We start from the raw sequence: 20,759 nt of genomic DNA, 5'->3' as shown, positions 1-20,759 counted from the left end.
CTTCCTCCGTCACAAATTCGTCCATCCTGCCCGCGCGCAGCATCAGTTCCGATGAAACTTCTTCTTCTTCGATGATGATGATGAGGAGGAGGATGAGGATGCGAATTCACCGACTGGCTCAGCCGGAAGTGGCCACAAACAACGGTGGCTCAGCCTCCCCGTATCTGTAACCCCTTCAGATGTATTCTGTAAAAATCCGGTCACTTCCTGATGCATCCGCAGAAATATATTTAAGCCTCCAGGCGGAAAGAATGAAAGAAAAACAGGCGAGGAGACGATGTGTTTGGGTCTGAGCAGGCTTGGATGTGCAGCACGGATGTGTGCACGAGCAGGTTGCCAGTGCGAGTGGTGATGCGTTCAGGAGCTGTGGGAGAAGACGTTAGGTTTGAAAAGCGACCGTCATTTATACATGACTTGACAACTATAACAAAGTTAATCCAGGAAAAACAATAAAGGTCACACGGTAGTTGTTCAAATGTTTACTTTTTTGGTTAAAACACGCCACCATAAGCGACAACCTGTAATCCTTATATCCTTTTGTACGCCCGTTTTATTAAAATGCTAATTGAGTCCTAACCTTTCCTGAAAGAGAACCCACGGCCACTTTTAGACTTTCAAAATAAATCACCACCTCACATGAGCCCCGATCGCTACCTCCTAATAAAATGCACAAGTCATTTGCTGTTTTAAATTTACCGTTTCGTTTTATTGAACACCATTATATTACGATTTTTAAAAATCAATGTCATTGTGGTTGAATATATGTCACAAACTTGGATATTACGAATATTCCCATCCTTTTGAGACGGAACCAATGGGGGTAGAAAGGCTTGATTTTTCACGTTTTTACACGATCAAATTGTGATTTTAATCAATAATATCTTACATTATCATTATTTAAATGATTTAGGATAAAATCAAAAATACATTTCTTGAAGATAGATTAGAAGTGTTTAAAATGAATGGAGGTGAGAACCCTGGTGTACGAGGAACACATGAAGGCAGCGCAAGTCAGGGTGACGTCACCTTTCCGTCCCACTGTCCCCGGCAGGGACATCTCCCCGCTTCGTCCACGAATAGCGAGACGGTCCAGTTGAAGACGTGAATAAAGCTGCGTTCAAGACTGTTCGTGTTCTTACGCGCTTTATTGTAAACAAGTAGCAGCAACCGCAGGCGAAACTGAGCTCTCCCACAGCTCCCAAAGGCACCACTGTACACTTAATTTGAAATTCATTCTGCAACAGAAACATTACATAAACTCTTTAAGCAAAAGTGGGTTTACAACACACAGCATTTTATTCAGGGTCTGTTTGCCTTCAAACAGCACAAAAAAGGTAAAGGTCCACAATAAAACAAAATACAGAACTAAATCCTACTTTAGTTTATGCTACTTTCTGGCACAACTTTGGCTGTAGATGAGATGAGATGAGATAAGAGAATGATCTTGGTGCCCATGTGAGAATGAAACTGAGCTCTTCTCATCATCCTTGGAGGAGAAGCCTCAGTGGCTTTCAGTTCAAAGTAAAATTTGCTGTAGAATTTAAGTACATGGATGGTGTCCCCATTAACCTCAGCTAACATGCTAAGCTCAGTAGTTTAGCTTATATTGGCCCCGTTATTGTTTGTTCATATGCGGGTTTTTTTTGCAATTGAGAGACACGTTTGATGCAATATACAAAGAAAAGTGCAGTTTATTAAAAAAAAAAGAAGGAAAATATACTAACCTAAATAACAGTCATCTTATCACGAGGGACACTTCTCTGGGCCTCTTAGTCTTTGATAATTCACTTTGTTGATTCATCACAAGCAGCGTTTGAATACAGGTCCATTGAAGGTGTCAGCAGGCATCTGTGGTAGACCCATGGTTCCCTTTCCCATCACTCCCTGCTCTCCCGAGGGTTTCCTGCCATGTGGCATTTTAAGGTGTTTCCAGTCCGCCTCGTTCTCGCAGCGCTGCACCCTGCTGAAGAACTTCTTGATGAGAGCTTTGGCGTCTTCTTTTACTGCGGGCACAGACACAGACAGTCTCAGGAAGGTCATCACACGCGTGACCTGAACCTTCAGACATGTTCCCCCTGCCTTACCTTGGCCTTTCCCCTGACTCCGCCCCTCCACAAGAAGGTGAGACAAGTAGCGGGCAAAGGCCTTGAACAGCTCCTGCACCCAAAGAGACGGTGGGAAAATCCATCAGCCACTCAAGTTTCCAGGTCACATGACACAGCTGGCGGAAATATCTCACCTTGGTGGCGAACTTTCCCTGAGTGTAAAACGGGTCCAGGTATCGGACCACAATATCGGCCGCTTCCTTCAGCGTCACGGGACTGGGCGCCTGGTGCAGAGGCCTCTCCTGCACGTCGGGGTTGAAGGTAACTCGTCTGGCAGAGCCATCAGCTGGGCAGCTGCGTTTTAGGGGAGGGGATGAGTCTCCTTCCTGGTTCACATCGCCGGTCTGGAAACACGTGCCGCACAGTCACTCCCCTAAACTTCGGATGTTCTGAGTCCAAGCGCACGCATCTTCGCCTGAGAGTATTTACCTGTGATGTCAGCAATGTGGGAGCTTCTCTTCTCCATTATTCTGCCTGTGTGAGAGAAAACAACATCCGATGTGACAGGAGGTGGCGCTGCCATCGTTGTAATCTGGGACTGAGAGGCGTTCTTACTCTGTGGTGGACTCGGGCTCCACCGCTGTCAGGTCCTCTGTTTCACTGTCGGATATCATTATCACTTCCGCTTTACTTCCTTCTTCGAGCACAACCTCGCTGGCTGGCCAGGTGGGGCTGATCTCTATAACCTCTACAGCAGGAGGTGAGGGCTGGTTGCTGGTTTCTGCGTCTTCGGTGGTGCGCAAGGCAGCAGGATCCAGCCCCGTCTCCCGCTCCTCCTCTCGTTTCTCCGTTGTTTCTTTCTTCGTAAAGTACTGGAAGATGTTGCGGGAGTTCTTGGCGGCCTCGGCCAGCTTCTGCTGCTTCTTGCTCCCCCCTCGGCCTGCCTTCGTGGGGCTGTTGATGGAAGCGGAGACAGCGGCCGCTCTGGCTCTGATGGTGCAGGTCACAGCTGGAGGTGCCTCGCTGTTCGTCTCTGCAGAGTCAGGGCCACATGTGGGGGGTTTCACTACCTCCTTAGCGGCCTGGTAGGGGTTTGATGAGCCCCTCTGTCCAGCACCCACCCTCTTACGCTTCAGCTGGCAGAACCACAAACACAATAATGTACCCTCAGAACTCTATAACCAATATCAAAAGACTCTAATATGATATATTCCTACTGAGTAGATCTCTGACGCGGACGTAAAACCCAGCAGCTCCGCAGAAGAAGAGGGAGGATCTTCCGGTTTGAGCTCTGATTCTGGTGTGGATTCGGTGCCGATGCTTTTCTTTTCTCCTCCCGATGGCGTTTTCTTCAACTCCGACACCTTTGAAACGAGACGTCAGTGAAGCCATCTACCATCATCTGACGTGACAGAAAGGCAGAAAGGTCAGCAGTCACCTTTCTCAGGATGGCGGCCTTGTACAAGTTGGACGACTTGCTGCTCTTAAAGACCTCGTGTTCGATATCCACCGCAGCGGCCACGCTGTCCGAGCTGAGACACGATGTGAGAGAAACATCTTCATGAATGAAACCCACCGTGTAATGGGTGAAGTGCAAGTCTGCGTGCTTACAGGAACGTTTCTGCTGCCCCCTGGTGGCCATATAACGCCTCCTGCAACAGACTCAGGCAGTGTTCTCTTGCCTAGAAATAGAACACACGCATTATTTTTGTATAAGTACCAGATATGTATATGCATCTATCCATCTATCTATCCATCTCCTCTCTTTCTGGCACTCATCCCTTCACTTTCTGAGTAGCTAACTACTCATTTCAGGATTCCAGGACAATGTCAGAACATGTTCTGTGTAAGTGTGAGGGGCTTAAGGGGGGGTTGTGTGTGAGTTGTGAGTTGTGAGACAGTGACAGCTGATCATGTGATCCCAGCAGAGTGGCCAGCCCATGGCTCAGGTAGCGCAGATGAGTTGAGTTCTCTTGCTTTTCTGCCGTCTTCTGAGCCTCAAATGCGATCGGCTGAACTTTAAAATATGTCGTCCTGCTAGTTTGGGTGTTGTCAGAAGTGGCGGGGGGGAGGAGAGCGTTGTCATACCTTCACGGTGAGCCTGGGGATCTTCTGGCTGTCGGCGTCCCTGAGCGGACAGTCAGCATCTGCAGACGAGGACACATCGCGTTAACCTTCTCAGGTGAGCTAAGGAGAGCCGGCAGGCCGTCATTAATCTGCACCACTGTTTACCTGGTGGAACAAAGTCTTCCCTCCAGCTCTCACTGGCCTGGGAGGACAGAGAGGAGTTCAACGTCAGAGAAAGACACTAGCCTCAGTCTCACTGCTGATGTGCTCGTTAAACAACGTTCCAGTCATTTCAGGGTTAATGCCGGTCAATGGAACATTCCTGAACCTCTCCCGTCTGTTCCACCATCATGCCATTCCTGGTATTGTTGCTCCCAGACCTGACAAGGGTCTGTGTTTCCAGCTCGTGCGAGCGAGCTCAATTTACTGCAGCGCCCCGCTGGCTGCAGCTGGCAAACAGATGTGGAAGACGTGAACCCTGCCAGCGTTTGCCTTCCCACCACGTCCCGAGCAACGGCCCACCGCGCGCGGCTCACCTTCCGCAGGCCCATCTGCTTCTTGAAGAGCTCGGAAAACTCCTTCTTCCGCTTCGTGCCGTCGTCCTCGCTGTGTCCGCCCTCGCTTTCGTCATGCCTGCGGACGATAGTTCAGTCAGCGCCTGACCTTCTGCCCGGTTACACGCTCAAAGATCAATTCAAACGTCCTCCTGCCTCTCAAAGCCGTAACCCTTCTTTCCTCCCTCGTAGAGATCCGACTGGAAGCCGAACGCTCCCCTGGGCTCATTGCTCTGGGCTTGGAGCTTGGTGCTGAGCGCCGCCGCGCTCTCCAGCTGGGCTCGGACGGCTTTGGGGTTACGGCAGTAGTCGCACGCTCCGGCACAGTTTGGCGCCTTGTCGCCGAAGAACCTGGAGATGGTGCCGTGACGACAGCTGGAGGGAGGACAGAGGGGACCCAAAACAAAAGAGAACTGGGAATCAGTTGGAATGTGGCAGGATTTGTGAGCACACGACAGACTATGTAGTGCATTATTGATCTGTCAGCTCTTGCGTAATCGCCACACAGGACTCTGATCAATGTCTGCTGTTATGAAATCAGACAAACAGAGCTCCATTATCATTGAAAACACAAATCTAGGTTCTGGAACAGTCCGTAGAGCCTCGTGCAATGCTAATAAGAATCCAAAGGAGGATGATTCCACGATTGCAAGCTTCTTATTAAAATCAGAAAACTACATGTGATCCCCTTTGAAAAGCTAAAATGCTAAAAAACAATCTGAACCAGATCCAGTATTATGCAATTCTTAAATTTCAGAGAACTCCGGTTTAACCAGAGAAGGCGGAGAGAGGCGCAGAGCAACACATATATTCCACCAGGCAGCAGCACAAACACAGCAGAGAGGAGAAGAGGAGCAGCAAAACTTTGACTGAGCCTGAGAGGAGCACCGTGGCAGAGCGAGCCCAGAACGGGAACTTTCTTTTCTTTTCACACCTTCGCTCCTCTTCCCGCCTGCACAGAATTACCGGCACCTGAGGTCTAAACCCTCCTAACCCTAATCTGGAACTAAGTGCTAATCCCAGTGAGTCAGACCGCTCCTGCGTCTCCTCTCTGTGTAGGCGACAAAAACATTGGGGCTCAGTTTTTTGTGTTGTTTTTGTTTTTTCCAGTGACGTAGCTGCAAGTCATCTGGTCCTCATCAAGTGTGTTTTAGTGTGTCCCGAACCAGTCTGGGCTGGGCAAAGTGTGCGAAAACACCAAAGACTCTGTCAAGTAAGTGCCTTTTGCTACATGTGTGTGTGTGTGTGTGTCTGTGTGTGTGTTTTGAGCACTCCAAAATTGCTCCAGAAGACCACAGTAGTCGCCCATTCTTCCTCAAGGCTTTAGGTGCAAACTTGCATTTTGGAATTTAAACTGAGCTTTTTATATATTTCTGAATGGATCAAACGTTACTGCTCAGCAAATATTTAATGAGTCTTAGATAATTGCAACACAAGTCTGCCGATTCAGCTTTACTTGCTTACTAGAGGACTGTTCCCTTTTTCACATGTTATATATTTGAATTAACACGTGAAAACCAAACTGGTCGGTCACACCTAGAGTGATTAACTAAAGCAGGCTGAACGTGACATTTGAACACCACCCACTAAAGACACAAGGCGACTCGTGTCAGGAGGATATCCTGTTTGACAGGCGGAGAAGAGGACTTCTGTTGTGTTCTGAGACCACCACAGACTGGCCAGGTCCATCCGCTATCCTAGTGTAAAGTTACCCCAGGAAACAGGCCCGTTTATGCGCTCACACTCATCCCACATCTTCATGTAAATTTCTCTCGAATAATGTGTAAACAGCGACGTTCTCACAGCCTCTGTGTCACTTCCTGATGACACTGCTCGCAGGGGCGAGATGGTGCGCAGCTGTCTAACTGTCAGCAACTCTCCCCTCGTCTCTGCCTCAGGATGGACGCTAAGGAAGAAGCGCTCGGTCTCTTGAACAAGATTTGGGTCAAGCTCCACAATCTGCCCAACGCCAACCCCATTGACCTCGGAGCATTCTTCATCATCCTGACCTTCATGTGTGAGTTCCCTCTTCATTGTTAGAGGGTTCCTGATCGAGTGGGGAGGGGTGAGATGCTCAAGATGCTGGTTTGTTTTTCAGTGACGGTTCTGCTGATGGTTGTGCTGACATGTGTGACCTGCTGCTGCTCAAGACGCCCGACGAAGATGAAGGACACCGGCATTTGAAATGTGCCGGTGTCCTTCAATCTCCTGCTGAAAATATAATACACCATATCTACGTTTGAGTTAAAGCTCGTGCAGGATGTGTACAGAGGACCAACACTCGTCCAACCCTTGTACAACAAAAGCACCTGATCACAGCAGAGTGACTTGGCAGAGTGCACCATGGGAAATCTGCTTTGTGAGGCATGGAAAAAGAACTCACTCGTTTAATAACATTATGAGGAACATGAAGATTGATAACACGGGCTATAATAGTAACGACTGCACTATGTTTCAGGCTGGCTTTTAAATAGTTTCTTGAACTCTTTAAGAATAAAAGTATATCCCTCCGTTTAAAGGACTGAGCATGAACAGTCAGACTGGTTTTAGTAGGTGTTGAAGTAAACCTGCAAGTCCCGCCAGATCGGACAGAGAGCTCCCTCTGCTGGCCGCATACTGGAAATGATTAACGTGACGCAGGAAGTGGGTGTGCTTAGTAATGATGCGGCGTTGTGACTCCTTAATCGGATTGTAATAAAGTGTACTTTTTGCACGAGTGGGTGACGATCACTTACGCTTCCTGCACACAGAACGACACCATAGCTTCAAAGTCCGTAATGGCGGCTTTGTCTGTGTCCTTTTCGAAGCCTCGTTTCTCCTACAGACAAAATTCACTCATACCGCAAATGTATGGTTCTTTTTCTTTACATTTTCCCAGCTTTCCTGATGTTTGGCCTACCTGCTTGCGTTTGACCTCCTGGTGAATGAGAAAATTGATCTGCTCTTTGTCTCTGGGGGAGTAGTAGATGCGGCAGGAGGATGGAAGCCCGTCTCTGCCGGCTCGACCCGACTCTTGGTAGTAACTGGCCAGTGATTTAGCCAGGTTCCAATGAGCTACGAATCTGACAAAAACAATGACATCAGCAACTCTAAACTAAAGTCTGTACGTTAGTCAACACAAACATACCAGCCTTACCTGACAGTCGCCTTGTCTACTCCCATCCCAAAACTGATGGTGGCTACAATAACCAGGACCTTCCCCTGCATCCATTCATTCTGGACCTCTGTGCGATCACCAGCCTTCAGACCTACAGTGTAACCCACGCATTTGACCAGGATATGGATTATTTTGTGCGTTGTAGTCCTACAACCTACACAGAGGAGAAAATCTCAGACCTGCATGATATGCCTTGGCCAAGACTCCCAGCTTGGTCAACTGGTACGCCACAGTTTCACAGGCTTCCCTGGTCCGACAGTAGACAATTCCACAGCCCTGGTCATAAAGACACCCCAAATCATACGGTCAAATGTTCAATTGCTTGGAAAATCTACCAGCTATTCTCAGGTGAAAAGAAAGTATACAAACCTGTGGGTTGGAGTTTTTTTCCTGCTCTAAGGCCTTTTTAATGAAAGCATAGAGGTGCACGTAAGGGTTTGGCACAATCTCCCTGAAGATCACGTCATAGTGCAAATTACTGCGGAAGACAGGTGTAAGGAAAGACAATGGGGAGCACATGTTCAGGGATTTAACTATGTCCTCTTGCACATTCTTTGGTGCCGTTGCTGTCAGGGCTAAACAGGGAACTCCCGGCATGCGTGCACGCAGGCTGCCCAGTTTGAGGTAATCCGGCCTGAAATCGTGCCCCCACTGGGAGACGCAGTGAGCCTCGTCCACGGCCAGGTAAGACAGGAGACCGCGGGAGCACAGGTCGGTCAGACAGGGCTGGAAGGAGGGGGAGGCCACCATCTCTGGGGTGATGTAGAGCAGCTTCAGCTTGGGGCTGCTGCTGCCCAAATCGGCCAGGATCAGGCGGCGTTCACCTGCAGGGAGCTTCGAGTTGATGGAGCAGGCAGGGATGTTCAGACTCTTAAGGCGATCCACTTGATCCTGGTGTGCACCACAAGATGTAATTATTATATATATACAGATGTTGCTTTAAAGACTTGTGCTGAAACTGTACAACCAGAGAGTGACCTGAATGAGAGCAATTAGTGGGGAAACAACCATAGTAATCCCCTGAGCCAGAACTGCAGGTAGCTGGTAGCAGAGAGACTTCCCTGCCCCAGTCGGCATGCACACAAACACATCTCTGTCCCCTGCGGAAGGACAACACCAGTCACTGCCAGCCATATCGTTTTATTTCTCTGACAATATCATCCGAGAGAGATCAAAGAAACAGAAACAAAGAAGACATCTACCTGCCTACCACGAGTAAGCTAACTGCTAGCTAGCACTGACATAAAGTTTCGATCTAAATCGTTTTGACGTACCTTTGACAACAGCTTTGACGATATCTTCCTGAAGCTTTGACCTGAAGTTTTCGAAGCCAAAATGTGTGTGCAACACTTGTTTTAATCTCGCTGTGGTCATTTTGTTGTTTCCTGCTGCGAGCTCATATAATCCAATAGATGTCGTCTCATGCGGATGACGTCACGGCTCTGCAGAACTACGCTAAACTTGTTTTTATTTTTTAGGTTTATCTGTTACTTTTACACGCACAGCGTCATTCATGGGAAATGAGACTGACGGGGAAATCAAATTCTACCAAAATTAAACATAGGATTGTCGTATTTTAATGAATGTTTACATACAGTTATGTGGTTCTCTGATTGGCCCAGAAGCTACACACCTTTTACGATATGTCAGGAAGTAATTAATAGAGTAATTGATGGTGCTATGATCTCTTTAAAAAAGACGATAACATAATCAGATGGGTCTATTATCCAACAATTAAATGTTCACTGATTCATTTTTGCTTACCAGTAACTATTACACCAATTATGCATAATGGAAATATGATTAAAAGCCAACAAAATGAAACCCTTTATACAGAGGTTGTTCTTTAGCAGGTAAATGTCATCTAATCTAAGAGATAGTAATAAAAACGATTTTGTAAGTCATGTAGTCATGAAAGTTCCTCCCTCGTTCCGTGTTAAGTCATGTTAACCAAAAAGGCCAGAAGACCAGGTTATATTTTCTTTTTGTTTATTTTTTCACAATAACTTCCTTACAGTGGAGATAATATTGCACAATTCCTTACATTCATAGAATATACATCTATATTTTTTCAAATATATTAAAATACATGATCGGGAGCGTTAGGAGAGGTGCTAGGACACTCTAAGTGGTTGCAACAATCACATTAAAGCAGCAGCGGCAGCAGCAGCAGCTTGGAGCTGATTCATAGGATAAAGCTATTTAATAGCACAATGACAGCATTGTTAATCAGGACATCTGAGTGATTATCATATAACCTCATTTCAGCTTTTACTGTGACGCTCAGGCCCAGAAGCAGGAAGTGGGGCACAGGCACTGATTCTTAGAGGTTGGAGACTTGATCACCAGATCCTTCACAATCTCCACCGTGCCGAACAAGGGGAACAGCCTCTCGTCAAAGCTCTCGTTGTAGGTGTAGATGTGGCAGTGCTTGTCCACGTCGTAGAAGGACAGCTGGCCGCGGTCGTAGTCAAGGTAGATGCCCACCTTGCGAGGGATGAGGCCAGCCGGCAGGGCCGTAAAGGGCACCGTCAGGGCCTTCAGCTCGGTGCCCCGCTCCAGCCGCAGGGTCAGGTAACCCGTATTCGTGTTCAGAGACTTGAAGCCTTTCCTCAGGGCCGACTCTTTGGCCACGCCCAGACGCCAGTCCCGCTCGCCCACCTCCGCCTCCCAGTAGTGGCGCCCGGAGCCCAGGCCCTCCACTCCGACGGCGCACCACCAGCCGTCAAAGCGCTCGTGGAAGTTGGGGACTTCCTTCCTGTCGAAGCCGCAGCGCATCCTCTTTTGGTCAGCCGACACCAGCAGGTCGGGATTGGCCGAGTCCAAGTCCAGAGTCACCTCCACTGCAGGGGGACGGTGAGACGCTCACATCTCACACAGGTTCAGATTAGGGTGACTATTAATGTGATGGTGACCACGTACCTGCGGCACCTGAGATCCAGTCCCACACTGCAAACGAGAGACGTTTGATTAAAACGTGTTTAGCATAAGCAGATGTTGAAAAATACAAAGTAATGAAATGCTGGACTGATGTTGGAAAATCTAAGAAAAATATTAGCGAATGCAAGGGCAATTACTCATTTAACCTGTTGTTTCATTTTAGGAACTAAAAACTTCTATTCTATTCCAATTATGAAGCAAACATAACAGTTTTACTTCGAAATAATTGTAGTTACCAGCTACTTTGCAGAAATCTACAGACGCTAATTCTGAACAACTACTTGATCTGCTACTTGATTTATTTCTCATGACCAGTCAGGAATTAAGTATCACATTAGAAGGAAGACGTATTTAAATATAGATTTAGGCCTGAGCGGTGGGAGAATCCATGTTGTCCTCTCAAAGCCATCGTATTCCTTAAAAGGTATTTTAACTGTTGCAATCTGTATTCTCACCACTGGATGTCGCCACCGTACACAGATTACCGTCATATTTGGCCAGATATTGATATTTCAGTTCAATCTAATTTATTAAAAATGAAAAGGAAATCCGTCTGGAGCCAAGAGGAACTCGGGTTATTAAAGTGCAAGTTAATCAAAAAATGTGACATACGAGAGGAGTTTCAAGGTCTTTGTAGCTCACCTGGTTGAGGAACGTAAGATATGGCCCCTGAAAGCAGACGACCACATAAGTGAAGGTCCACCAGTTGCCATTAAAATGGCAAAGTTGTTGAGTTACAAACCAGTTTTCTGAGTCCGCTGCTTCCACATGAGCCACTGCTGTGGGATGGAGTCCTGCAAACACAAATTTGCATGATCACACACACACAATCTACCTCCTGAATTTCAAGCAAACTACGCGGACCTTATCTGGCGGCTGCACTATGAGGGCCCACATGACTATCTCCATGGCCGCCAGCAGATTGGGCGCACGGCCCCAACGCCACGCCGACTGCAGGTCCTCCAGAACCTTTGCAACAGGTTCTCCGGGCCACACGCTTTGCTGAGAGCAAGACACGTCTGTTGGGTAAATCTGTGAGCAAGAACAGGAGATTGTAAACAAGTTAAAGAACATCTGCCACCTCAGGCTGAGCTCGCAGGTCCTTGATCCAGTTGAGGATCACGGATTTGGCCTGCTGGGCGTCCTGCTCGTCGATCCGGCCGGCCTGTTTGAGCTCATCCATCTCTGGCCAGCCGTCCGTCTGCAGGGGCCTCTTCTGTGGGAAGACACACACTTTTGTGAGAACAGGTGAGTAAAACCTGAGTAAAAGATAAATATATCAAACCTCTTTGCTCTCCAATACAGAGGCCCACTGCCAGATGAAGGTCCTGCAGAGTGGGGTGGGCCAGATGTCGTCCTGCTTCCAGATGTTCTCCAGGACCGCTGACCTCTGCAGAGGCAAAACGGAGGTTGAGGATCTTGTAATTGGGACATTATGTGCTGACGCTTCCACAGCAGAAGGGCCGTGGTGTCAATTCCCAGGTTACCTGACAGACTCGCCCGAGCTCACGAGCCAGTTCTGCGACAAACAGCTGATCCTCGTCCAGAGACTCGACCTTCTCCCGCTGAGCTCTCTTGTGTGATTCCTGCCGGGAAATTCAAGTAATCAAACGCCACATTAAGGGGAGAAAACTGCCATTTTGTGAAGCGTCTCCGGGAGCATGAACACTTCATCAAGATGCACATCGTGCAGCACCTCTCCCTCAGTTTCAACTAGCAACAGCCCGCACGCATTAGCGCCGCGTTGCTAAATTAAACCCGAGGAGAAAAACAGGCAGTCACGTGGCACCAGAATCCCCACGACTCCAAAAAAAGACATGTTTGCACATCAAACACACGGCGTGGCACAAACCCTCAGTACCTTTATCTTGGCCGTGAGAGTTTTGGCCGGCTCCACCATGAAGTGAAAGCACTGCAGCATCTTCCCGGGAGTTTAGAGGCCTGTGGCGAAAGGAACGGGTCACATAGAGATGAGTTTAAATCTGATTACTGCTAAAGCAACAATGCGGGTCATGTCAATGATTACACCTGGACACTTTACACGCCTCTTCAGGGAACAGGGTGAGGAGGTTTGGTGCGGTTAATGTTATATCAGATTACCTCTGGTGGTAAGAGTCTGCAGCGGGGTGGTTTTTTCCCCTCAGCTCGATTATTAAGTGGGTCAGAAATGGCCACAACGTGAGCAGGAGGTCCGAATCAGGAGCTTCCTGGGCTGCTGTCCTTCAATAACCAGACAGCATCCCTGCATGAGCGCCCCGTTTTCTCTGGGTCTGTCTCTGCGTCATCCCCAGTACGACCATCTTGAGCTGATTCCCATGCAGACTTAATGGCAACCACATCTGGACTCGCACTAAAATCCCAGTCGTGTCTTTGTTTGGGGATTTTTTTTTATTATTATTATTTTGCTCAGGCTATGTGTGTATAGACTAACATGATGCATTCATGCACAGGATAAACAAGTAAATGGGTTCGAAACAAGTAATAATCAGATATGGATTAATCAGATATGGAAAAATAACTGGTCAATAATTTGAGCAGACAGTAGAATTGAAGGACGGTGGGAAAACATGAGGCAGCGGTCTGCGGCGCTTAAACGGGTCAGCTGACTGCTGCAGGAGGTAAACACACGTGGAGATCGCCTTTGCGGCAAATCTGGGTTACAGACGCAGTGCGACTGTCACGCCGGGCTCAAAAACCGACTTTTGTGCATCCGTGCGTGCGTGAAGCGACGTCTTATTTAATTTGCTTACGGTGAAACAGAGCTGCGTCCTGCAAAACAACACAGACAAGCCGACAAGAGAAAGCTGACGAGGAATCGCAGCTCACCTTTTAAATTCGGATGTTTGGGAATGGCGTTTATTCCCCTTCCTGTCTTCTTCTTCCCGTGTTTGGTTCGCAACCGCCCGATGTTTGAGGCGTTCGACAAGCAGCGTCTGACCTTGTTTACGTTTCCGACCCGCTCTCGGCAAACTTCGGCTCTCTCCGTCACTGACGCAGCTGATGGTGACGTCGATCTTTGAAGTCTTCTTATTGGCTAACCAGTGATTCGCGTAGAGGTTCAATAAAAGCAGACCCCTAATTTCATACTAGTTGGCTGTTTTCGGGACAAAGAAATAACAAAAAACGACCTCACTTTATGTCAGTGTCATGTATGTTTTTCTATTCTTAAACGCATCCCTCTGTACGGATGGGAATAAATAAGGGAAGTCAAAGTTAAAAGGGGAATAAGCATGTTAACAGTATCTGCATAATGTACCGTAATAAATTGGAATACACAAAATTTAGATTTTAAAATCGAGGTCAATAGACGGCGAAACAGCGCCACCTGCTGCCCAACATTCTTAACGACGTGACTCCACTTCGACGAATCCTTTTTGAACTTAAACATAACAAATATTTCTGAATCTGTAATTTGCCCACTCAGACATGAACATAGACAAAATAGACATTATTACCAATTTAATTGTTTTCTTTTATATTTTCAAGTATAACCTCTGAATATCAACTGATAAACCAATGGCGGCGAGGCTTCATATTTAGACCGCTTCTCCGATAGCGTGTTCGACCTACAGATGCCGATAAGAGGAATATAAAATGTATTCTCAGAGTTTCAAATTCAACATCTTTTTTAAATAGATTAATTTTTAAATAACTGTCATGGATTACCAGATTAAAAGATAACAGGAAACAAAAAAGATTTAAACGTGTCATTGAAATCAGAACCACAAGTATATCTGTCTAAAAAGCTTAAAGAACAAACGAAACATCAAATAACGTCATTCTGTATAACCATAATCATAAATTCAAGCTATCAGAGGCCAGTGTTGTGTGCTGTTGGGTTTGTGTCTCCATCTTTAGACAGTGTTCCTGTTGACACTCCACATAAGACTGAGATCGTTGTTCAAAAGGAGCAAAGAAATGTTTCTAGCCACAGGCTGAGACTATTTTTCATAATTTGTAACCTATGGACAGCTGTCATTAGCAACTTCCAAAGGCTGATCCATGTTATTTGTTTACAGCAGCCCCTAATGGAACGTCTGATAATCGACAGCAGATGATGAGGCTCCTGGTTTTGGAGCAGCACAATAAAAAAAGGCGAGTAAACAAAGAAGAACCGACTGAAGAGCAACTTCCTCTCACACGTCGTATCGTCGAAGGTGTACCAGCCACCTCGTTCGTCTCCGGCGACTCTCTCGGCACCGAGGTGCCAGGGGCCACATTTGCACAGAGTCCTCCCCTAAAGGCCATGAACCTTCTCTTTGGTTTGTCTGTTTGCATTCAAGTTTCAGTCATGGTCGTGCTGGTCGCTCAGCAGAGCTCACACGGGCAGGACTGGGCTGTCGGGAGGAGGCGCGGCCTGGCTGCAGAAGCTCTCCAGGTGGGATGTGTCCACACCGGACAGGATGTCACACGGCAGCGCCACCGATTGGCGGATGCTCTCTTCGTATGTCGGCGGAGGCTGAAGGCAAAATGAGACAGAAACAGGGTTTTAAGGTGCGTTGCTCCTGTGTATCACTAGTGGTTTAAAATGACTGTAGCTAATCAGGAAAGCCAAATCATTAAACAAATACTAAAGACAGTCTGATGTGGACAAGAGCAGGTGAGCTTCCGTCCAAACTGTAAACAAGAATCATAGTCAGCACGACCGTCATTATCACAGACACCAAACACTGAGCGTACAGGACAAATAAACCTCAGCTTTGATATCTGTCCCTGAAAAAAACTGCAAAGTTTCTGTTCATATTCCACAAAAGTCTCCATACTGGATGTTCTGTATCTCTCCGAGTGGATTCACACTCCCAGAGAACCATTTTTATCTCTTAATTAGCGTCTCGGGCGACAAGCGCGACCCTACAACCCTGGGCTGTGTCTGAAACATGCACCACACACACACACACACACACACACACACACACACACACACACACACAGCAGGCCACAAAGTTTTACGACCGTTCCGCCTTGGGCCGTTGGGCAGACACCTCACACCCTTACATGAAGGGGGAAGTCATTCGAACTCCTCTTTAGATGGGGGGTGAGACAAGAGGAGACTCATTTATGCATGTGTGTGTGTGTGTGTGTGTGTTGTCATTCTAGGGATTGTTTAATTAAGTCCAAAAAGATGGAGAAGGTCAAACAGGGGAAGTCAGGAGCACAAAGCTGCATTCCTGGCTCCTGTTTGCACTGATGATTCTGACTTTAATTATGTTTGATGTGCCTTTTTCTCATTACCTTGTTTACTCAAGCGTTGTGGGAGTCAAAAGGGAACGATCAACACGGTGGAGCCTTGAAAGCCACCGCGAGCACAATTCAGCGGGGAGCATTAGAGGCGCCGGCATCTGTTTACCGCTCTCCGAATGCTATCTAATCTTATCTTCAGTAATGAATGACAGCAGTTGTGCTTCTCGTTGTGCGTGTCCCCTCTGGTTTAAGAACAGCTAACGTCTGACCTCGGTGCCGATCCATTCGACGGTCTCGCCATTAAATGATTGGCGAGGACAGGTCCTTGATTTAAAGGTCATCTTGCAGGGGTTAAATGTACCAACATTAGCTGAGGTATCATTAGCAGTCAGCAGCAGGGAGGGAGCATGGAGCATAAAATTAGCATTTAGCTTATCAGATGAGTTACTTTGCAAACAGTCGAATGTGACGTTAACGTTTGCCTGGGTCTAATGCGAAGGTAAAGAGCGTCCATTTTAGAGCTGGACCGTCTTATATCAGTTGCCTGGTGGCCAGTAAATAAAGAAGAATCACAACTTCCAAATGGAATAGATTAGAGTTATTAGAGCTGCTTTGTGGCTTTGTGGCTTGACTCAGCAATTGTCGGTCCACAAGGACTCGACACAGGCGAAGACTCCCCACGGCGGCCTCCGCCACCTCCCGCTCTGGTCCACCCTCAAGCCCCAACGTCACCTACCTGGGTCTCAATGGGTCCATTTAAGCCGAAGCGATCTGCGATCATCATGTGGATCTGCCTCTGGCGGTCCTTTTTACGGACGCTCTCGTAGGAGGGGAGCCTCGGCAGGGGGGCTTCCAGCGAGGGCAGGCTGTAGCTGGAGGGCAGGCCCACGAAAAACAGCTGAGCCGCCTGCTGACAGGACACACGGGGACACACAGACACACAGTTATATTAAGGACAGGAAACGGCGGCCTGTCAGCCCCGAGGATCGTGGATAATGATGACCCAAAGGAGCGGATGGGTCTTTCCGAAGCCCCCGGAATCTGAAGATTATGCCTCCCGGGACCTCTCACCTGAGCGTCCGTGTCATCTGGGGCCTGTGTCGTGTCGAGGCAAGGCGAGCCCACCAGCATCTGCCTGCTGCTGTAGTACTGAGGCGGAGCGCCCTGTAAAACAGGCAGCAGCGGCACGTCAGAGGGCAACAGGGCCGTAGTTAATATTTAAAATGCCTGTTTGTACGCCTCTCCTTTAACCAGTTGTCCTACAACACCTCAATCACCGCAATTAGTCCAAAAAAAGAGTCTTTTCTGCCTAATTGAGCGATTTTCGTGCCTGGTTTCATCGCTGCAGACGCTGTTTGGTTTGGCCATACCATAAATTATCCCATCAATACAATCGCCACCCTCCAATTTCTGCAACCCCCCCCTATCGACCCACCCCCTCCAGAACAAGGCCTGTCACAGTCCGACTGTATAAGGAGCAAGGGTCCCGGAATGAAAAGGCTACCAGGAAAACAAGTAATTGCCTTGGGTTTAAACGAGTTGCCTTTTTGTGCTCGGAACAATGGGGCGTCCTACTGTGTCCCCAGGCTCCCCAGGCAATAAACCACGGCCTCTCTCAGCGACCGTCCTTTTAACAGAGGCAGGTACCCGCTAACGAGCGCACCCCGATCCATGTTGTGGCGTCGTGCCTCATCTGAGACGCCTTAAAGGGATTCAGGTGTCCCGGCTGTTGGACGATGTCCGCCGCAACCGGTCGGGAGTCCGGCGTGCACGACAGATAAGTGGAGGAATTTCAGATTTATCATTTTCCCAGGCCGGTTAAACAATGACATCACTCACAGGCCGAGCGGCGCACTCCGCTGACCTCTGCCACGGCCCTCACCGCCTTGAAAAATGCGATGGCAAAGGTCACTTTCCCTCACACTGTTTTGAGCCCTTTAAGAACTCCCCAAAAAGTCCTCAGGACAGGGAGAAAGAGGGAGACTCGTCCTTTTGTGCGTTTGCCACCGATTCAAAAGCACAACCGTGTAAAATCAGAGGTGAATCCGGGGGGAGGACAGCAGCAGCGTGCCTTTTTCACCACCGCAAAGCCAAAGAGGACTCATTGTCCTCTCCCTGTGTCCCCAACACACACAATGGGCTCTGCCCACCATTCATGCTGCGAACTGAAGCGGGCATGGGACGATGAAGTTAAGGACACGAAGGGAGACTCCGTCTCCCCCCCCACCATCGGCAACGACGCCACTCCCCCCCCCCCCCCCCCACCCCCACACAGCGGCGACATTCAGAGCAACCATCCGAGAGCCCAAACTGCTGAGGCTGAGCTCAGGGGAGGGGACGCCGAGCACGTCCTGTGGTTTCTTATCAGGCACGCCGTGAGTAACAGGCGGGCCATAATGCGGTGCGTTTGTTCCGGCGGAACGCACTGTTGGTTCCTCAAATGGGACGGGAGAGGCCTTTCTCTGGAAACCGCCGCGGAGCAGTTTCCTGTCTGCTGACATAGGTGGTTGTGGGGGGGGCATGAGTCGTCCCTTGCTATCTAGAGATAACACTCAAACAAACAAACACCCCTGAGAGGCGAGAAGCATGTCAGGGACAGGAAGCAGAAGGGCCAATGACAGGCTACTTTCACCTTTCCGCTTCACACCCCAGTGACACAGGGACAGTGCTGCCGCTCACTTTATACCCAAATGGGCTGATTTCCTTACACCGGTTCTGAACTCGTCTCTCTATTATAGGACAAACGTGTGTCCTATCCCATGGTCGTGTCCGCGGGGCAGCTAATTTAACTGAGGCAAATGGCGGCGATGGTATCAGGTTTATTCCAGCCCTTCTACCGCAGCCGTGAAAATTCAGCTTGACGCGTCTTTCGCTTGGCTGAATATAGAATATCATTTGTTTCCTTTAAAGGAGGACGCTGCACAAAAGGCAGTTTCTGTGTCCCCGTGTGGGAAAAAGGGCCTTACCATATCCGTGCGTTGGCCTCGGCAGGAGCGGGCTTTACAACAGTGAGGATCCTTGTTGTAAATAATGGAGATCAGCACCAGGACGACCACAAAAAACACCAGGGAGAAAACTGGGGACAGAGGGGACAGAGGGGACAGTCATCACCACTGGGTCTTCTGAAAAAGTTCAGCCTGAGAAAGTTTCATGTTCCCACTGACAGACTGGAGTTGGGATTTGAACGCTTTAGGGTGTAATCTCCCTCCTCTGCTCTTGCCAGTCTGTCCAAAACAGTGGCAGCGTGAAAAGAACCTGATTGGATTATTCATTAAATGTTATTACACAGGGATCGCGACCATAACGTCAGGCACAAAGACAAAGAAGTCGCACCGGCCGCGCCGCAGATGCGCTCAGCGAGGGAAAATAAGCCGATCCCGTATAAAAAAAAGAAGCAACGACGGAGAAAATGATTTCATTTTCACTCACAGGACGCGGCGACCACCGTGATCTGTTCCGATGTCAGCTGCGGGGGGGGCACGGTCGGACCTGCGGCGGTGGTCATCTCTCCCGTGTAAACTGTCGTCGTCTCCATCGGGAACCCTCCAGATCTCCCCTGGCTTCGCGCAAAAGTGCCTCCACCTCACATGTCCGAGGAAAAGTAACTTTCTGTCGTGCACCCTGGACGTCTGTCGGCCGCGGACGCGCGGAGGCGCTGCACATGCGCTCCGCAGCTCGAGTCGGACTCCCGACGGCGGACACGCCGGAGTGTTTATGACGGAGTGGCGAAGGCGCACTGGCGCGCTCCCCGCCTGGCCTCATGACGTCGCTCTCCGCCTCCGAAGTGTTTGATTTATGGCGGGGGAAGGTCAACATATATATTATATATATACATATTAGATCTAATGCACATCTCATAACCCGTGCGCACGGACAGATTTATGATTAAACATATATATTTAATTTAAGAGCCGTGCGTATTTCAAATAGTCTTATCACACCAAGAGCAGAAAGTAAATTTCTTAATATGACCAAAACACAATGTTGCTCCTTCCGCAAGATATAATTAATCCATCCAGGCCAGTAGGTGAACACTCGGGATGCCTGAGCCGGATTCCCGTCACCCGGGTAACCGTGCGGGAGGTCCTGTCGGATCTCTGCCAGACAAAGACAACGCAAATATTAGTATTCATGGGGGTACGTGTGTAGCAATCTGCCCCAAAAGATAGACAACATCAGAAGATTTAGCTCCACTGTCATTTAATCACCAGCCAAGGAACCTTTTATGTGCGTGTGAGGATGTTCAAACATGCCACGTTAATGAGTCCTGCAGCGAGTTGAACCAAACGCGCAGGTGGTTTATGCGTGAAATGGTAATCTAGTTGTAATAAAACCACGTTTACGGCCTGACAAATTCAATAAGAGTTAATGCCAACCCGTGTAATGACACCACATGGCGGACAAAGACAACGTGACTGATGATGCCTCCTGTTGTGCGGGACATGGACTACAAGAGGAGTTGTCATATCATATTTGACACCAGAGGTTCTGGTCCAAGTCAACAGGCTTGTAGACAGGGTGGATTCGGTCCAAATGGGAAATGGTGTCCGTCTTTAGGGTCCTATCATTCACCAAAACGGAAAATAACAAAATAAATGATAAGAAATCCACAAGGTTGCTGCGTGTTCATGAGATTACAATCGTTTCCTTTCACCTTTTCACCTACGCCATAAATCAGCCTGCGTGGCGCCTCATTCATCTCCCGACAGTGTTGATTGGCACTGAAACCGCATTTATTCGAGGCTTTTTTCACTCTTTGGAAACAAACTTTGCGGCGACGCCGCGCGTGCGCGCAGGCCGGAGCGCGCCGCGCCC

At 48.4% G+C, this 20,759-nt stretch overlaps 4 protein-coding genes and 1 long non-coding RNA gene across 11 annotated transcripts in view; 1 reads left to right on the top strand and 4 right to left on the bottom strand.

Moving 5' to 3' along the window:
- Positions 1 to 600, bottom strand: part of cdr2l (cerebellar degeneration-related protein 2-like) — a 6,320-nt gene extending 5,720 nt beyond the window's left edge. Inside the window, exons 1-2 of the mRNA XM_057015628.1 lie at positions 484 to 600; positions 1 to 364 (exon numbers count right to left, since the gene is read on the bottom strand). The exon at positions 1 to 364 is cut by the window's left edge and continues 36 nt beyond it. Of these exons, the coding sequence (XP_056871608.1) occupies positions 1 to 43 (43 nt within the window). The 5' untranslated portion in view covers positions 44 to 364; positions 484 to 600. The remainder of the gene's footprint in view (positions 365 to 483) is intronic.
- Positions 601 to 1,126: 526 nt separating this feature from the next.
- Positions 1,127 to 9,253, bottom strand: recql5 (RecQ helicase-like 5). Of its 4 annotated transcripts, XM_057015625.1 has the most exons (20): positions 9,098 to 9,253; positions 8,802 to 8,923; positions 8,193 to 8,714; positions 8,003 to 8,099; positions 7,803 to 7,914; positions 7,566 to 7,728; positions 7,402 to 7,484; positions 4,823 to 5,041; positions 4,649 to 4,745; positions 4,278 to 4,314; positions 4,134 to 4,192; positions 3,657 to 3,727; positions 3,484 to 3,577; positions 3,263 to 3,409; positions 2,661 to 3,181; positions 2,535 to 2,579; positions 2,240 to 2,449; positions 2,085 to 2,157; positions 1,725 to 2,003; positions 1,127 to 1,235 (listed from the first exon to the last, which is right to left on the bottom strand). In XM_057015625.1, the coding sequence occupies exons 1-16, from the start codon at positions 9,195 to 9,197 to the stop codon at positions 2,543 to 2,545; spliced, it is 2,481 nt and encodes an 826-aa protein (XP_056871605.1). In that variant the 5' UTR covers positions 9,198 to 9,253; the 3' UTR covers positions 1,127 to 1,235; positions 1,725 to 2,003; positions 2,085 to 2,157; positions 2,240 to 2,449; positions 2,535 to 2,542. The 4 variants fall into 4 exon arrangements, with proteins under 4 accessions (XP_056871605.1, XP_056871604.1, XP_056871606.1 ...); XM_057015624.1 differs by having other exon boundaries at positions 1,127 to 2,003; XM_057015626.1 differs by lacking the exon at positions 8,802 to 8,923 and having other exon boundaries at positions 1,127 to 2,003; positions 9,098 to 9,235.
- LOC130515421 (uncharacterized) lies at positions 5,041 to 7,382 on the top strand. The gene is made up of 4 exons (XR_008947189.1): positions 5,041 to 5,688; positions 5,777 to 5,879; positions 6,565 to 6,683; positions 6,765 to 7,382. It is a non-coding gene; the product is annotated as an uncharacterized LOC130515421 (long non-coding RNA).
- Positions 9,254 to 9,795: 542 nt separating the features above from the next.
- On the bottom strand, positions 9,796 to 13,766 carry LOC130515417 (butyrophilin subfamily 3 member A3-like). The gene is made up of 10 exons (XM_057015629.1): positions 13,590 to 13,766; positions 12,625 to 12,704; positions 12,251 to 12,349; positions 12,049 to 12,153; positions 11,845 to 11,979; positions 11,628 to 11,765; positions 11,506 to 11,557; positions 11,406 to 11,432; positions 10,746 to 10,772; positions 9,796 to 10,666 (listed from the first exon to the last, which is right to left on the bottom strand). Exons 2-10 carry the CDS (start codon positions 12,682 to 12,684, stop codon positions 10,107 to 10,109), a joined length of 1,203 nt encoding a protein of 400 aa, XP_056871609.1. The 5' UTR covers positions 12,685 to 12,704; positions 13,590 to 13,766; the 3' UTR covers positions 9,796 to 10,106.
- A 441-nt stretch (positions 13,767 to 14,207) lies between these two features.
- Positions 14,208 to 20,738, bottom strand: si:ch73-364h19.1 (uncharacterized). Of its 4 annotated transcripts, none has more exons than XM_057015635.1 (7): positions 20,599 to 20,736; positions 20,321 to 20,505; positions 19,374 to 20,041; positions 18,911 to 19,020; positions 17,016 to 17,108; positions 16,681 to 16,854; positions 14,208 to 15,222 (listed from the first exon to the last, which is right to left on the bottom strand). In XM_057015635.1, exons 3-7 carry the CDS (start codon positions 19,477 to 19,479, stop codon positions 15,082 to 15,084), a joined length of 624 nt encoding a protein of 207 aa, XP_056871615.1. In that variant the 5' UTR covers positions 19,480 to 20,041; positions 20,321 to 20,505; positions 20,599 to 20,736; the 3' UTR covers positions 14,208 to 15,081. The 4 variants fall into 4 exon arrangements, with proteins under 4 accessions (XP_056871615.1, XP_056871616.1, XP_056871617.1 ...); XM_057015636.1 differs by having other exon boundaries at positions 16,681 to 16,851; positions 20,599 to 20,734; XM_057015637.1 differs by lacking the exon at positions 17,016 to 17,108 and having other exon boundaries at positions 20,599 to 20,738.
- Between the last annotated feature and the right edge of the window lie 21 nt (positions 20,739 to 20,759).

Source organism: Takifugu flavidus, chromosome 18 (assembly GCF_003711565.1).
Source record: "Takifugu flavidus isolate HTHZ2018 chromosome 18, ASM371156v2, whole genome shotgun sequence".
Taxonomy (NCBI): Eukaryota; Metazoa; Chordata; class Actinopteri; order Tetraodontiformes; family Tetraodontidae; genus Takifugu; species Takifugu flavidus.
This window is presented reverse-complemented; position numbering and strand designations above follow the sequence as displayed.